This window comes from Phasianus colchicus, chromosome 20, assembly GCF_987193195.1.
Source record: "Phasianus colchicus chromosome 20, bPhaCol1.hap1.1, whole genome shotgun sequence".
Classification (NCBI taxonomy): Eukaryota; Metazoa; Chordata; class Aves; order Galliformes; family Phasianidae; genus Phasianus; species Phasianus colchicus.
This window is the reverse complement of record NC_143455.1, coordinates 10,282,801-10,301,173: the sequence shown is the minus strand read 5'-3', so window position 1 is coordinate 10,301,173 and position 18,373 is coordinate 10,282,801. Positions and strand designations below refer to the sequence as shown.

At 41.5% G+C, this 18,373-nt stretch overlaps 1 protein-coding gene across 8 annotated transcripts in view; it reads right to left on the bottom strand.

Annotated features, from left to right (window-relative positions):
• Window positions 1-18,373, bottom strand: part of SPAG9 (sperm associated antigen 9) — a 59,284-nt gene that overhangs the window by 32,945 nt on the left and 7,966 nt on the right. For 2 of the 8 annotated variants that reach the window (XM_031598692.2, XM_031598694.2), the window contains exons 3-5: window positions 10,973-11,043; window positions 9,618-9,650; window positions 2,721-2,815 (exon numbers count right to left, since the gene is read on the bottom strand). In XM_031598692.2, coding sequence (XP_031454552.1) covers window positions 2,721-2,815; window positions 9,618-9,650; window positions 10,973-11,043 — 199 coding nt within the window. Of the gene's footprint in view, window positions 1-1,900; window positions 2,672-2,720; window positions 2,816-9,617; window positions 9,651-10,972; window positions 11,044-14,253; window positions 14,333-18,373 lie in introns of those variants that run through there. The other 6 variants (XM_031598693.2, XM_031598695.2, XM_090122062.1 and 3 more) reach the window with 5 other exon arrangements.

Sequence of the window (18,373 nt, the reverse complement as noted above, 5' to 3'; positions counted from 1 at the left end):
AGAAGCTTAAATTATAATAAAAGAAAGGCTGAAAACATGCCATTGGTTGAGAAGTTGAGCAGCAAAAAAAAAATCCCTTCAGCCTCAAAGAAAGGCAGCCATAAAGGCGCATTGTGCAGAGCCCCGCGCTCCAAAACGCCTCCTGCAGCGACTCAGAGCAAACAGAGCTGCCTGCAGGACAACCACAAAGCTCATCTCCTTTGTACGTGTCAGAAGAGGGAATTTAAACAAAATGGGGAGCAGAAAAACAGTTCCCAACTGAAAAATGCTTCTTCGAGGAACAGTTTTCTAAAAATTTTATCATCCTTTTTTCATACATTTAAAAAAGCAGTTCAGGTGCACTGCAAAACTGCAAGGTGAATGAAGCCTGAAAAGGGGCTTCTGTTGGAAATTAGGGCTTACTATGAGGATGCCTGCATTAAGTGATCTAAATAGAACCTTCAGAATAAGCAGCCAGATGCTGTGCTGTAATAACCCACTAATAGTAAAAAAAAAAAAAAAACAAAACACAACTGGTTTACAATTAGATTCCCTCATCCTGTCTTTACTGTTTTCATATGAATAATGAGCTAAGGAACTGAGCTTAAATTCCTGTAACTCCTAAGATGTATTACTGGGAAAAGATGAGCCAGGAAAAGCACAGCTTCCAAAAACCATCCGGATCCAACATACATTCACCCGGGAAGCAAAAGCTCATCATGAAGAACAAATTTTCTTAAACCATTTGATTGCTTAAATATAGGAAACCTGAAAAAATTACCTGAATCGAAGTTCAGTATTTTGCTCTGCTGCTTTTGTTGTGGTCTGGGTTTGTTTTCTGCCATTTTTAAACAAATACAGCCTGAACAACTAAATCAGTCCAGAGAGTTACAACTACTTTATGTCTCTGCATTTAGAGCACATGTTTTTGTTAGCTACACTGCATTACAGTCTTTCATCTATTGACAGATTTTAAACCTTCAGAAAAACGTTCCTGAGCTCAGCCTTGGGTTGAAAAGCATCTCCCATACAACATCCACACGCACCATGTATTACAGGAAGTCACATGGCTGTTTTAGAGGACACTTTCAGCATTTTTCTCTCTTTCAATAAAGTTTGTTATTAAATTTTGAAGTATTCCAAGTTTTCGGGTCAGAAAGCTACATTTCAAGTTTTCCAGTTTCTCCATCTGTAATTCTGGTAAAAAACATAAACGTTACTTCTGGTAACCATATTCTAACGTATGGCTGCTTCTGCTCCAGGCAACCAGGACACAGAACGTAGTGAGAGGGAGGGCAGAGCTGGCAGTGTGCCATACAAGTACAGAAAAACGGGGAGAGGGTAACATTTGGCTGAACAATAGTGAATAGGCTGTAAGAGCTCTAATGCCTAAATGAGGAAAGGCTTCTCCCCCCTCAACTAATAATCAAGGTTATTTTTTTTATTAAAAAAAATGAGCAATTAATTATAAGGTATGTGAACAGTCTATCAGTTTGGCGGTATTATATAACTTATTAGTTTAAAAAGGAATGAAATGTGTTAGCATAAGGCTTCAGTATGCATATATTTATGGCCACATACACCCAGCCCGTAAGTACCTAAGAACACAACAAACGCAGGCTTTATCCGTGACGTTCACTTCAGCTTTTTTTTGCAGATTACTATAGATCAATGTAATAGCTTTCTTCAAAAAGAAAAACACAGGCAGACATTGTACTTGCTTAAACAAAAAGCAAATAAATTCCAGTGTGCAAGAACCATACTACCATATCCCTGTCCATAAATATTGCATTTACAAAAGAATTTGAAATTCATGCACGGTCGACATCTTTCACTGATCGTTGCTCTTCCTGTTTGAAAAGGAAAGAAAGCAGAGAAAAAGCAAGAGCTCGTGCAGCCAAGGTTCAGTGGGTCAGAGTACCTGAGTATCCTTGGGAGGTTCTGCGTCAGAGCTGGCACGCCAGTAGAAATAGAAAAGTGCACAAGCAGCAGAACAGAGAGAGACACCAAGATAGCCGAGTTAATGACCACCGCCCCGCCAACGAAGCCAAACACAAATAGCAGCATGCATCCGGGATTCATGGCGCTGCGCTGGCATGGTGAAACGCCGGGACCAAGAAGGCTACGCGGGGGCCAGGGGTGTATCTTTGTCGGCAAAGTCTGTCATTCAGCCGCTGCCACAAAAACAATGCCATCAGCAGCAGCTTTCCACTCTTCTGCAGCAGCTCCACAGCAATGACATCACCTCTCCTCTCCTCCCCCCTCGCACCGGAGCTCCTCGCAGCACTGATGCGGACGCAGGCACAGCCAGCCCAGGAGCTGTTCTCCCCTCCTTCCACACGCAGCTCATAGGCTGGAAAGCTCCAAATCTGCATAATATATTCACATCAAGCCCCCAGAACAAGTGAGTATCAAGATACCCACCTCCATCAACCTGTACACAAAGCAGCAGCGAGACGGCAATTATTCCGGGATATTTTTGGATACCTACCTTTAAGCAAACACCCCAAAAAGCTGAAATTAAGATAGTGTACAAAGGATATATCTCAACGTTCAGCAGTACAACAGCAAAAGCTTTTCTCTACTGATTTCTACACTATTCTCTTGCTGCATTCCAATCATACAACAAATCTTCCTGATTCAGCCAAATCGTTGTTGCAGGATTAAAGGACAAAGTCTTGCAAACACAAACGAATGGATTTTTCTTTCATTTCAGGGTGAGAGCATAATAAATAGCTTACCTAATTCTACTGTGCGTTGTGGATTCTAACTGATCACCCCCTGTTAGCTGATGAAGTTTGGTTCTTTCCAAGTGCTCCATATAATTGTGAATCATCTGTTTAAAATGACAGAAAAACAGCAAAAAAACCAACAGCTTAGTGCTAGTTATTTCTATTACAGTTTCATAATTATTGGCCAATGAAACCTAACCTTTCCCTCTACTGCTATAAGTAGAAAGAGCATTCAGAAACGTTTAATAGGTGAACAAAGGAAGCAGCAACATTACAGTGTTTAAAGCCACAAACCAGAAGAGAATCCCATAATTAAAAAATTAGAGAACTTGTGCTTTCCTGCACAAGGAACACTGTAATAGCATCCAAAGCCACGTGGTATTACAAACATTTTTGAACCCAAATGCCATGTTCAAATGCATGTTAGAGGCTAAGAACTCTAATCATGTCAACAGATATTCAAGTGTATGATGTGACATTCAGTACAGCTCATTACTGCCGACCCGCAAAAAGAAGTATGAAGACGAGACAGCATGTGCTCCAAATATTACACAAAATCAGATTTCTTCTGTGAGCATAAATTAATTCAACATCTCCTTTCTTTCTTTCAAAACCAGTATCAATTTAACTTCACTTAGAGAACTCAAACTTTGGTTTCAAACCATCCAGACTGACTTCTCATCAGGACTGAGCGCCTCTGGGTTTTCAGCACAGGAGGAGTTTGCTTGCTTGCTCCCTTCCCATTAAGAGATGGCCACAGGCCAACGCTGACTCCAGCAGCCATGACTTATTTAACAACCCGATTCCAATCTGCCTAAGGATGGTGCTGCTCAGCACTCAGTTGGTCTGGGATGCACATGGAAAGCAGTCACAGGTACTGCCATCCTCAAAATGAAAGCTGGGGAAGTATGAAGAGAGCCCACGACTTCGTGCATTTCCAGCATTTCTACACTGACGATGAACAGGGCACTGAGAACTGAAAAATCACAGATGTCCCACACAAGAGTCCAGCAGATATTTTTCTCTGATACATATTCAAGACACAGGTTTCATCTAGGAAAAAAAAAAATCTATTGAATGAAATTAAGAAACCAGTTTTACAGAATATCCTGAGTTAGAAGAGACCTGCAAGGATCATGGAGTCCAGCTCGAGTGGACGCATACTTTCAGACCAGCATTATTAAACAGATCTGCACAACATTACATAACCTTTGCTTCTGAGGCGTATTTACAAACACTGGGACTGAAACCTCCATCTACACGACACTTGCAAGTCAGGGCTGTCCAAGGCCAGTAAGACTGGAGCTCAGTGCTGTTATCCTGGATGTCAGCTTCCCCCAGACACCAGCTGCCAGCATGGGCTACATGCAAATATATACTCTTCATCTAAAATATTCTTGTATTGCAAACTAGTTTAAAATGCCCCAATTGGTGGATACTCCACAAATCAAATCACGTGCTAAGGTACAAACAGATCTTTTGTGCCCCACATTCAACTGAAGTAATAATACAGAACAGAAAAAAAATTATCTTGCTATTTTTAGAGAAACATTATATAATATACTTTAACTGCTGTCAAAAGCTTACAAAGTTTATCCTCCAACAAAATGATATGGATGCAGTGGTTTACTATGACCATTTCATTAGTTCTCTGAATTATTTTTAAAAGCTCATTCACATGCAGAAGCATTCAAAGGAAATGAAATGAAAACTCCACCTTCAGCTACCTATGCTTATTGTTTTAGCTGTTCCCATCATGCAACCAGGGCCAGCTATTCCAATGCTTCCAATGCACAGCACTACGTGGCAACAAATTTATAATTCAAATGATTTTAGAAATACAATGGGTTACTTTTCCCTTCTGGAATAACCTTGAAATTTAAATAAGACCCTTCTGCATCCCACCCATTCGTTCCCTCATCACAGAGGGAATTACTGATCAGAGGTCAACCTACATGTAAGTAACCAGCAATTTTCCAGGGAAAGTTAGCATGCAAAAAAAAAAACACTTGGGCCATTAAAATATACAGCAAAGTATACAACCTAACCTACTTTCTACCATTCCCTCACTCTGTTCTTCTGTTGTTTACTGAAACGTCTCATCACATTTATTACCCGCACACAGAGGCTAGAGGGCAGGTCAACTTAAAGGACTTAATAGTTGAGCACTGCTCTGCGGGTGAAAACATTGCTGATGGTAAATGCAGCAAATCCATGGATTGCATACTTCAGCACGAAGCCTGTAAGCTGGAAAGACACAAAAGTAAGATGAGAAAGGCAAAGGTATGTATCTCATGCACACAGAGCACAGCAGTTCCTCTGCAGACCCAGACTACACCGCCTGCAGCATCCCAAAAACCAGGACAGCAGCACCACTGTGTGAAGCCCACACACTGCCCCCATCCAGGCTCACAAACGCAGAGGCTGACAACAGCAGGATGAGGTCCCCAAGGAGTGAAGCTCCTCATCCTCCTTCCCCGCTCATAGGGAGCAGCAATAGACACAGCATGTGGGCTCTCAACTTGTGAACATCAGTTCAGTCAGTAATGTGACACAATAAATTCAGTGTTGCAATTAACTGAGAAGTCAGCACCCCAAGTGCTCTTTTACAACAGAATTTTGAAGGCTCCCTCCAAAACTACTGCAGTTCAAACCAGATGTCATCCAGCAGCCCTTCCAACATAAGTTACTCTCAGTCTCAGAACATCCTCAAGGTGCACCATCCTCATCCATAACAAGTCTAACAAATTAATGTGCTTGAATTCTGAGAGCTCAAAATCTGATCAAGAATTTTGCTGTTTTAAAACTACGCATCTATCCAAAGATTGATTATTACTGACAACTGACTAACTGGAGCATGCACTGCTCTTACATGTCACAGAAAAGAGCAGATAATAAACACAGGAACCCAGCTACTGTCTTCCTTCACAGAAGTTGGAGTCAAAATATTTCATCATTCTTAACCTTTTGCTACTGACCATTAGTTTTGCTGCCTACAAAAGGACAGAAACATTTTGAATGACTGATTACCTCAGAGATGACATAATAAACACTCACCACTCCACCATTTTTGTGGTACATACATTGCTCAGTTACCATTAGCTGAAAGGATTAAAGATAACTCAGAACTTGGAAAATTTACCTTACATAGCTAACAGCATTTCAGAATTCACATCAGCACATCCCAGGGCACACCACATGCAAACTGACTATAACGAGCTTTCAACATATTACAACATAAACAGCAAAGCCATTTCCCTTGAGCATAAAGCAATAGCCATGTGTTATCTTTCTATCTCAAAAAAGAAATAGTTGGTTTTGTCTCCTCATATAGCATGTGACAAAATCTAGAACTGTAAGGCACTGTTTCTTCTATCTCATGAACTTCAGCAAGTGCTCAGAGAAGGACAACAAGCATCCTGGCACTGGTTCCTATTCCCTCCCTTACAAACGTGCTCACTCAGTACAGACACACAAGTATGTACAAGACAATCCCAGGATGGTAACTGGGACTTTTTTCTTTAACCAGGTTATGGACATCCCCCTTGCCCCTTTCTTTCTCTTTCACTTTGCTCCTTTCTATGTCAGTGCCCCAGCTCCCCTAGGACAGCTGCAGCAGCTCTTTTGCTGTCAGCTCAGGCTTTGCACAACATCACTGCTCATCTGGCAGAGCCAGCCAGGTTCAACACAAGCAGCTCCTGCCTTTGGGAATGTGTCACCATATATATAGATCTTCGTGTGTCCCACATTAATTACCTTATTAGATCTAGATTATATTTTTAGAATCTCTGCGATTCAGTATGAAGTCCTAAATATGTTTCCATGAGCTTGTCACCCAAGCACCATTGCCACTGATGAACCTGATGCATCTTAACCCACATAAAAGATGATGTCACTGGTGGGCACAAAACATGTAAAGATGCTCAACTCAGGCTTTACACAACAAACTATTAATGCTTAGCATAAGGCTGTAGAAAAGTTTGTGGAACAGAAAGTCTAGCCTAAAGATGCTAAGACTGGCACCCATGCCTAGCCACAGCTGTAAGAAGAGATCTTCACTTAAGCCTTCTCTTCCAGCTTCCCAGCAATGGGATCCGTTCAGGGCATGTGCTTATCCAAATGAAGCTGACAAAGTGCATGTCTGGTGCCAGAGACAGGCTCACTGTTCTGTCACATTGTATCAGTGCAAAACAGCCAGCAACTTGCATGGCCCAATTATGCTTCATTAAACTAAGCCCTTGTTCTGTGTGTCAGGAAAAGAGATATTGAACCATCTTAGTTAGCCTTGTGCACCCCAAAGGTTGTTTTTTTGTTTTATAAGTGCTTGCTTGAACAGGAAAGGGCTTCGCTATGAGCATCTGGGCAGAGAAGTGCTACAGGTGTTATTCAGCTGTCAAGTAAATGTTGAAGCACTGTTTGGCCTCAGTTTTCCAGCTGAGTAGTAAACAAAGTTTTTAGCCAAGTCTTTAAAACAAACAAAAAAAAGAAATGCTCCCTATTAACTATGCAGAAAAAAATACCATCATCCTACACTGGGCTTGCTGCAAGTCACTGCAGCTCTTTGCAATGAAGGTAAACAAATGCCAGTAGGTGTGTGCAGGAAACAGGTCCCCTTTAACAGGTAATATAAGGAACCAATTTTATATCAAATAGAACAGTATTCGAGATAAGCTACAATTAAGAAACAGAATTCTCTTTTAAAAGTCTACACAACAAGGATTCAACTGCCAACCCTTTAACCTTCTCACTTAGTGTCACTGTGGCTGTATGACCATTTCCTGCATCTGGTCCTTTATAGCTATGGAAAGAGGGAAACAACAGTTTGCAAAGTTATAATTCCAGAAATACAGCTCAGCACACTGCTTTGCTGCTCATCTGTTCTGGGTACCCAAGCAGAGCAAGATCAGAGCAAGACCTGGCACATCACTTGTCACGATAGGGATGTCAGAACACATTCAAGCTGTGTTTATACATCTGCTCTGTCTGAAGATGTCATCCTCCCAACCACCTACTGCAAGTGTCCAGCTATGCAATCTGCCTCCCAGTCTGCCACTCAACTGCTCAGGTAACCACATCCTAATCCATTTACGACCGAGCCAGTTAGCTCAAGCACAGACTGACTTAGCAGGGGGGGAAGCTTATGGAATACGTTGCACTCACAGTCATTAGCTCATCTCTCACTGTACATAAAAGAGATGAAAGACAGGGCTAATTAGACAAAAGGATCAAGGCTAAATCCTGTCTCCTGAACCTCAGCAAGTCAGGGCAATGCTGCTGTCCCCGCAGCTGCAGGCAGTTCCTCACAGAGCAGCCTGGAGCCACAATGCAGAGCACCATGCCCAGCAGGCTGAGCTGGATGGAGCACTCCATGCACAGCATACCAGAGATTCAGGTCTCTGCATCACACTGCAGGCATAACTTCCCATGGCCTATAATATATAATGTGGAACTCAGGAGTAGCCCAGCCACAGCTGAAAGCAGACATGGCCACAGGGCCTCAAGAATGGCCAGAGGAAGAAGCAGCCATCCAAGCCTGAAATGCTGAACTGTATTTCTGGGAGGGGAATGAAGGGAAGCAAACAGCAAAAACAGGGGGAATGGAGAACAACTGCTAGAAATTAAGATTGCAGAAATTACAGTCACATTGCATTTTCAGCGTGACATCTGTCAGAGCAAATACTGCCAACATCTTAGAGCTAAAAAAAAAAAAAACAATGAATGCTCTGCTCATTATTTGGTTAACTGAAAGACAAAGAATCATTATTTCAATAAGCACCAGAGATTGATCACTTGCAAAGACAATGGTGATACGGTGATGCTAATTGAGAAGGAAAGAAATATTCCTTCCTAGGAAAAGGCCAACATAAAAAGAGGTTTTGGAAACGCTTACTGTAACAGAAGCATTTAACCCAATACACTTGATAACTTCAGGCTTAAAGTAGGCAGAGTACTGGCCAAAATATCTGGCATTTAAGAAAAACATTGATTTCCTACATAGACCTAAAACATTTGAGTATGTTGGGAGAAAGGGAAGCAGGAAATTTCAGAAGGGGGGGGGGGGAGCATGGGATTATTACAGACGCTCCATAAGTCAGAAATACATGCCAGTTAAAATGCTGATCTTCTGAGACAGTCCATGACCACAGCAAGGTATGTCAAGAAGTTCAGATCTTGCAGAACTGGCAGTGATCTAATTGCAATCAAAAATGTCTTTGAAAGCAGAGGTAAGGAATATCTAGTTCACTCCCTGAGGACTGTCACACAGCTTTTAAAAGGCTCTTTTCACAAACAATCACTTTGCTGGCATCTGTTCTTTGTCCTTAGTCCCAACTCTGGAGTTGAGCTTTCTTAGCCCATAAAACCACCACCTCATCCACTCTGCACGCCTCACCTTTGATCTACTGTTGTATTTCTGCAGCCCCCAGCTGATGGCATGAGAACTGTGCATACCTCTTTAATATGTAGACACACACTTCTTACCCAGAGACAGAGACCAAAGCTTACATAGACAAAAGCAGAAATATCCTAAAGCAAAGGTGCTTTTTTTTTTTTTTTTTTTTTTTACAGACTACATGATTGTTTTCTGCACCATCCTGATTCCCTTAAGTATTCTGGGTTGTCAACTTGGCTAAACAAAGAGAGATGAAACATTAAAAAAATGAAAATGCTGAGACTAAGGAACAAAGGAAAAAAAAAAAGCAAACATGCTGGAAGTATTAAGTATAGAAACCAGAGACTTGTTTTTAGGAGCAGAAAGGTGTGAATATACCATCTTATACTACAACTTATTTCCTTATTAAGGGAGGACACAGTCACCTTGGTGATAACAAAGCCCAATGAAGCCTTTCCCTACACCAAAGAAAGCGAATGAAAGAAGTAAAAGCATTTAAGAAATTGGAATCAAACCAGTAGAGGCCGCTGTCCGTTTTGGAGCAAAACCTATGTGAAAAGATATTTGGAATGTTTCATTAGCATTTCATTGAATTAATTGTGGCCGGTACATTTAGTTAACTCAACACTGCAAAGGAAGAGTCAATAAAAACCAGTGCTATTTCCACTGTGAGAGCACTCATCGGTTCCAGCCACACCACGCAGGCACGGTACTCTCAAGTGCTTCCAACTCAAAAGAAGGCAGAACTTAGGTAAGTGAGCAGCATGAAGCTCTGTCACTTCTTGTTTCAGTTAAATTTCTAGTTTTCAACAGATGCTGCATTCTGAAGCAACTATTCAGTACCAAACACGATCTTCACTACAGTAAGATTTCAACAAACACAGATTAAGAAAATACGAAGAGCAGAAATTCAGTGCAATACTCAGAACTCCTAACCAGCTGCAGTTCCAAACCACTTCCAGCTGTTGTCTCTATTACAGGACGTTCATCTTAGAATTGCCATGTAATAAAGGTAACCAAAACCAACATTCACACTTGCTTCTTTCCAGGAACAGTCAACACTGCTCTCCCCTCTGTCAGCAGGGATCTCAACCCAGCTATGTGAGCTTTCAGGGAAGGAAGAAAGCAATCAGAATAAGGAAAGACTAGGAACTGTGCTCAGTGATGAACTATTTAAACTAATCAGAATTACTAACGAAATTAGTGATTTCCTTACCGAAATAAATACCCTAGCCAGGCAGCAAGCCTCCCTGCATGGGAAAAGACAAAGCATTTTAGCCCCTTTTTGCTCTAGATCTGACTTCAGTAGAGCTGCTATTGTTTTATTTAACTTAATAGACAAAGTCAGACTTGTACTGCCATCACTGTAACAGCTATCACTAAGCATGATATGGACTTCTGATCACAATTCTCACTAGGAATGCTTTTGAACTTGTTTGCTTCTTGAATAGCACAAGACCAATACTTCAGGAAAACTGCTGATAAAGAGAACCAAGATTGTAGTTTTGTTTCTATTTCTTTGAAGTTTACTAATGTACTTTGAGTAACAAGTAATCATATTTATCACGTGAAAAAGTAATGTTTTTTTTTGTTGTTTGTGTGTTTTTATATTCTGAATTCCTAAGAAAGCTGCAGAACTGACAAATGTATAAGCAAACCATCATGGAAAAACACGCACACAGATGTGAATGAGATGAAAAGTACATGCCAAATAACATCAGTTTACAATGAACATTAACAATACAAACATCCAAGCATTAACTAGTTAACAAAAATATCCAACAGTTTTCCCAGTTGTTCAGAACAAGAACATTCATCTATGTGAAAGTCCATAAAGGCATTCTGAATTCATCTTGATGAAACGACCTACCTCTGTATGTCTTGAATGAAGAGCATTGTATTCTTTCTTGAGTTCTGCCTCCCTTTCCTCAAGTCTGCTAACTAGAAAATAAAATTGAAAGAGGAATTAAAACTAGATTCATGAATCTGAAAAAAAAGTTTTGATTTGTTTAGGATTATCAACTAGACCAGAGACAAGAATATTCTTAGTAATGAATAGGAACAGCAGAATAAAAAAGTAAGGCAGTTTCTCTATTCTTAACCTCTTATCACTTGAACTTCCTGAAAATAGCATCTCAATCTTACAAATTGCAGTCCTTCAAATCCAAAGCACTAATTATTTTCCCCAGCTGATCACCAGCCCAACAAAAACATTTTCACATTCAAGAACAGCTCACTGCTTGCATCAATCCAGATTTTTCCCACACATGAACAAGGAAGACCTAAAGAAAGGCAGAAGCTGCATCACTTAGCTGTACTCAGTATGGGATGAGAACTGCGAGCTCTGGTTAAGGCTCTACAATGGTTTCCTAGAGCACAGCCACATCGTATTCTCTACAGTAAATTTATCTAACGAAGTATTTTTAAATAGCTTCAAATCACATGTTGTGGTACAGAAATTAAGGCTTTTACGCTGGCATTCACTCCTATTTCCCCGAGTATTAAGGTAATCAATTCACCGAAAAAATCTGAATACTTCTGCAAGTACTGCAAGAAATTAAAATACATCTAGCAGATTTAAGTAACATCTCAGGAAATACATTAGTATTAAAGGAGATGAACTGGAAATAACAGATTTTTTTTTTTTTTTTTGCTGCTAGTCCTACACGTAAATTCCAACGTTCTCTTTGGGTATACCATGGCATGATACTTATGTAATATAACCAGGTGTTTCAAGTTCTGTAAGTGAGGCTCCCTTATTCCACTTCCATAAGGAAGCTTTCCATATTTCATTTGTTTAAATACCCTGGGAAACTTAGAATTTATAGTTACTCACCCCCAGAGACACATTGCCAAGCACATTATCTGAAGACAAATGCCAGCACTTTCTTTGCTATTTGCACATTTTGCTATTGCTGACTGGGTATTCTGAAAATCAATTCTCATTTCTTTTTGCTCCAACTATCTGTGTTTTGGCTCAGTATTTTATTGCACGTAGGTTCCAGTCAAAAAAATCTTTGCCAGAGTTGAATACTGGAACAGAAGTACACAGTTGTCTCTTCACTCCAGTCTGTATAATAAACACCTTGAGCTCCTAATCTAATCTTGCTCTTATAAGAACATTAAACTCCTTCACACAGCCTTTTGCACTCCACCTATAAACATCTCGCCAAAAGTATTAAATCAAGTTTCATTTATACTAATGGAAGATTGAATGCTTTCCTTTCTGCGCCATTATCAGGATGAATAAAAGCTCTTTGGGATAAGCAGCAGTCAAAAACAAGTTTTTACATCTGCCTATGTATTTTTGCTGCACAATACATATCTGCATTTTTGGAAGGCAACGAAGGACACAAACATTACATCTAACAAATGGAAGAATTCAGTTTATTATTTTTAGGCAACAGATTTCTTAAGTTCCCTCATGCAGGAGCACGCTATATGGAAATCTACAGTAAGTGCCCACAGAAAGAAGTGTCAGAACCTGTAATTACAAAGCACGACATGACAAAACAGATTTTACTCAGTATCTTAGACTGATGGGCACAGTAGTCAGAAAAACAACATTTTACAAGAGATGCCCATTAAACAGCCTGGTTTATTCCAAGCAATAACTAATTCACAGCTGCAAGGCAGAGTCCAGCAGCTCCAGCAGTCCTCATTTCTCTATCCACATTCTCCTGGCTTTGCATCCAAGTTCTCTCCCTCACAGACCATGGATCCGACAACCTTTCAGCTGTGCAAGACCTGCTTTAGGACAGGTAAGCAGCCTGGAAATGCAAAGCATGTCACTGATTGTCTTTTGTGCAGCTTGCTTCCTTCCCAGAAATGGTGTCCAGGAGCCATGGAGCAGCACGGCAGGCCTGCAGCACCCACTGCCTGCCCCATTCCAAGCCCACACCAGGCCTCAGCTCAATGCAGCCTCACCAGGAGGTGAAGGATGCTGGCGATGCACTCTGACCCAGCACCACAAACCGGGGCCTGGACAGCTGACTCCAGGAGATTAATTTTTATCAGGAGGGTTCTGGGAGAATTACTTTACACAATGTATTTCACAACAATTAATTAAAGCGCCACACTACACATTGCAAATACCCTTCCCTTCCTCTGTGAAATCCACAAAAGCTCTGCCCGCTGCTATCTGTGTAACAAGCGCTTGCACAGTGGCTGCGGTCCCATAACAAAGCATGCTGTTTTCTCCTTTTATCATCCAATTTTAAAAGGTTCCTGAAATCAAGTCATAGAAAGCAGCAATAACAGCTGCTGCACAGTCAAGGAAGACATCTTCAATAATTCTTATCTTAACCGTCGTTATTATGCACGGAAGTTCCAAGCCACAAAGGCCCCTGGGGGGATGCACCCATGTTACAGCTCTACAGCTGGGAGGTTCACTCACAAGAATGAGTAAACTAAGCTTACATACTCTATGATATCACATTAACAGACCTCAAAAGAAGCCTTTCCAATGCCAACAGGTGACTTGTCCTGGCCAGACCGTGCCTCCGCATCAAGGAGATGATCCTGACCACACGAATCCACTTGAACTCACTTCCAGCTGAACACTGGGGAAGTGATCACATATTCCCTCCAGATCACTGCACACACATAGTACCTGAATCTAGCAGAGAACAGCACAGAAGGCTTTTGAAGACTACCATTAGGCTCTGGCCCCAAAACTTAACAAACTCATTAAGTCACTACTAAATATGCATTCCCATCAACAGGAACAGGAAGTTAATTGCAACAAAACAGGAGACAAAAAGCCTCCCACTAGCACACAGAAGCACATTTGAACTGAACTGCTGAATTGTTGTCATCTGTTTCACTTTGCCACTGCATAAAGGAGTGGATGACCGGAGGTACCCTCCAGTGTCCAACCAGTATGAAAGCATCCCATGGGAACGCCACTACAAACTCATGCTCCAAGTCCAACTGCAAACTTCTCCAGCCCTATGAATACCCTAACACATTCAATGACTTGAAGCACCAATCCTAACGCAAATCCTCTCAAATCAAACCAAGCAAGCCTAAAAGAGAAGCTTATATATTCCAGTAAACTATAGAAGCCTCTGGAGCGCCTAAATCTTGACAGCACTACAAAGACCTGTGTGACAAGCTGCCCACCCTGCCTCTTCAGGAATCAGAGCTTACCTCCCAAGTCTGCTGGCTTTACCAAGTTTGGCACACCCTCCATCTGTATGTTGTCCTCTGCCTCAAACTGCTGATAAGCCTGAGGGGGAGAAAGAAAAACAGGCCTGCTAGAACACTAAATCAAGCCCGTGGGATGCTTCGGGATGGAACTAAGCTCCTGCTACACAAGGCAGGACAAGGGCCCAGCTCACTGATGAGCCCTTCCTGGCATATGACCACCCGAAGGCTTTCCTTGGACAGCATTCATCTAACTCTGTTCTTAAAAGCTGGTCCCACTGCAAACGTACAAATCAAGCATAGCCAATCCTAAAAGCCAGTAGGACTGCATGATCCAGTAAGCTGCTAAAGAATAGACACAACACACATTGATTGAAACAGGGACTGAAGCTATCAAACAAGTGATAAGACCTGGAAACGCAACAGAATGATTACAGTAAACTTTGCCATCCAAACCACTAGCACACTTCTCCCTTAATTTAAAAACACACGTATGCAGTTACTAATGTCAGCTGGTTTCAGCCTACTCTCACGCTTTTGCTCAGGCACATTAGCAGATTTACTTTGAAGCAGGTCAATTGCTGCTCTGTTTTCCTACTCCATTTTATTTTAGCCTCCAGTGTAGTAGCACAAGTCTGTGTGGGCTCCCAAGCTAAACATATGCTCTGCTCCATCTAGTGGACTGTTGATTCCCACAACACAAACCCCAGGTAATGTCTCAATCTAAGGCAGCCAATATATGCTCTCAAAGATAAACACTGGAAACTGACTAAGTAAAAAGGAGCCATAAGTACAGCTGCAATGAAACTACCGCTGGTCTTCACCTTTTTCACAGAACTGGTGGAGGCTAAATGCAGTACTGGGGGTATAGATGAGAATTCTACTCTCATTCAGATGAAAATAGAATACCAACCTTTGGCAGAAGACTCCCAGCAGTAACTGCCCTGCGTTTTCTCCTGAAGCAGTAAAAGCAACAGTTCTGAGGAAAACCAGTCTGTGTGGTTACATCAGCTGCCAAAACGTTGGTCTCATGTCCCAAATAAGACCTGCAGCAAGCAATATCAATTGCTATCTTGTGTCACCTGATGTGGGAAATAGAAGCAGCCCAACAGCTGGGGCACAATGTTTGCAGCTCTAAAGTCAGACATTCTGTGCTTGCTGGATTTTTTTTTTTTGTTTGTTTGTTTTAAAGCGTAGTTTTCCCCCAATAAAAGCTATCTTGAACTTTGTAATGAAACTTATGCTTGATAACCCTGCAAGGTACAGAACCATATCTGTGCTCCAGCTGTTCTGTCAAATGCAGTACACTACCTTGGCTGTACTTCAGCACTGGGCAGACCCAGACCAGAAACCAATGCTTTCATCCTCAGAGCCCACTGCCTCCATTGGCAAGCTTTCCTGCTACCCAGACACAGAGAGTTGTTTTAGTTTCTCTTGTAACTAACCCGACAGTCCTTTTAAATAAGTTAGCCTGAAAAGAATTCTTCCAGAAAACATATTCCAAAGCTGTTCCACTCTTGTATCACAAGATACACTGCAGTCATCTTTAACATGAAAAAGATGCGAGATTCCTAAAAAGCCATCTCAGCTAGACAAGCAAGCTGTGGTTTATTACAGCAAGGTTTTAATACTTGTGTGCCTGACTTGCCAGATTCAAGGTTGAAATCTGAAACATTTTAGCAGTAGTTACGAGCAGAGCTAGCAGCATCCTTACAGCGGAAGTTAATGTAAATCCATTCTGCTATCTATAGCTCTTATAAAAGACATTTAGGATTACCAGAGGCTGGTGGCAGCCTCAGACACTCACCTATCATGTGAGGGAAGAGAAAGGGAAGAATTTAAGTGTTAAACCTCTGATTTAAAGAAAGAAACAACAGCATGTCCTTGCACTGCACTTCCCTGTAGAACTCAGGGGTGCCCTCTGCTGTCACAAGAATTCACAGAAGTCTGATCAAGTCATAAAGCAACAAAAAAAAGACGTTTGCACTAACAGTAAATTTTTCCTAAAGACTGACAGCAAAAGCTTCTGAAAACTGCATGCACTGACACTGTCTCTACACATCTGTAGGACCTTCATGCTATTTAACTTGCTTTGTAGCTCCCTCTGCGCCCTGGGAGGGCTGGCACCAACCTTCCCTGCTCAGGTAACACCAACCCAAGGGCAGAGGCACAATGGAAACTTACAGAGAAAACGAGCAGTGCAAATTGAGACGATGGGCTGCCAGGACAGAGCCACACAACAGCAGCACATTTCTGTAACCAACCCGATGTCACAAACCCTCACACCTCTGTGCTCCTTCCAGCAGGAGCAGCTCACCAGCATAGCCCAGAATGCAATTCCTCAGACCTCCCCCTGCCCCCCCAAACAAGCTGACACCACAGCCACCGAACACAAGCACCAAGTGCTTTATACCATGCATGGGCACTAACTCAGTGGGCATCTGCCCCTGCCACTCAGGCTTTCATTACCTCCTGCAGCTCCCAGCACTCTCAGGGCACTGCTGGCCCAGGCTGTCACCTCTTCCCCTCTCCTATTCCTCCTCCAGAGCAGCAGTGTGGCAGTTCAGTGATTTAGGCTGTGGCTGATAGCAAACAAATACATTTGTAATATACAGAGGAAAAATTGAACCACGGTAACTAGCAACTAGGTGACACAAAATAAGATGCTTTTCCCACTTCTTCAGTTTCAAATGGTAGGTTTATTCCAGCCCAGCTGGTTGGACGTGGCCACGAACATAATCCCACATGATACTTAAGTGCAAAGAAAGATTCTCTGTTTCAGTTCCCCATGTCATGAACTGGGAGGAAGAACAAGAAAACCTCAATGCAATTCGCACTGAATGATTCTGCAAGGCAATACAGACATAAGTGATGATTATTTCAATACATTTGAGTGTAAAATCATTAATATTGCAATGGAAAAAAAAACCAGATCTCCAAGTTTCACATGGAGAAATCTAAGTCAGTAAAAACAAACAATTTTACTATCACTTTCAGCTGCAAAATAACGTAAATGCTGTTTTCATGCTTTTAACAGCAGTTCATTAAATTTGTGAGATAACTCAGCTGCTGTGAGGCACAGCACATAAACTCTTAAGTAGGAGAGAATATCATCTACTTTGTTCAAGGCTTGGATACCATTTAGCACACGGAGTTACTTTCAAAGATGTACTCCCATGTCTTACCCGCTTTCCATTCTACGTTATTAAGCATCGCCTGGAAAACAGCAGAAATACCAATAATGGATACTGTAACATTTCACTAACTCCAACTTCAGTGGTAAGCAGTACTGAGGGTTTAAACTACTTTTTGTCAAAACAAATCGCTACTCGCTCTTACACTTATTCTTCATCAGAAGGCATCAAAAAAGTCACCCAGCACCTGAACTCCAGTATTTGTACACAGTATTTTAACAGCAAGAATTATAATTTCCAGCCCAAAGGCAGCAGACAGCTATCCAGTCCATCTCCATGATATAATACGCACAGAAGTGTCTAAACTTCACACCTAGGCTCATGCTTTGGCAAAACCACACAACAGTGTTTCACAGAGCTGTCTGTAAGGCTCAAGAACGCTTCAACTCTGAGTCTGGAAAGTAGATTCATAACTGCATTTTCACATCCCATTTTCACCTACTATCTATTGCATTCCACTGACACTAATTACAGGTAATGCATTAAGTGGTATCCAATAAACTGATGTTGTTATCTCAGACTCTGTACTCTGATAAAACCTCGCTTGGTCTTTTTGTATTTGCTTACTGATCCCTGTGCCAGGCATCCCAATTCCATTATCAGTGATATTTCTACCACTACTCAGAATGTTGACATGGTAGCAGTCAGCAATACCACAGACCCATTTAAGTAGTGGTATAGGAAGTTCAAGAAAAAAGAAACATAGCTGGAAGGCTCAAAATCACATCCACTGAATTAAAATAATATTGGCATCTTTGGTATCATAGGATTTGTCTATAAAATAGGAGATAAGAATACAGTAAAGTTAGACTAGTTCAGGAATATACACAGCAGTATGGCTTTCATACCCTAGAAATGTAGATCACCAAAAACAGTTCAGTTGCATAATAGTCATGAGGTGTTCACAGCCGTGTTCGTGCCTCTTTGAT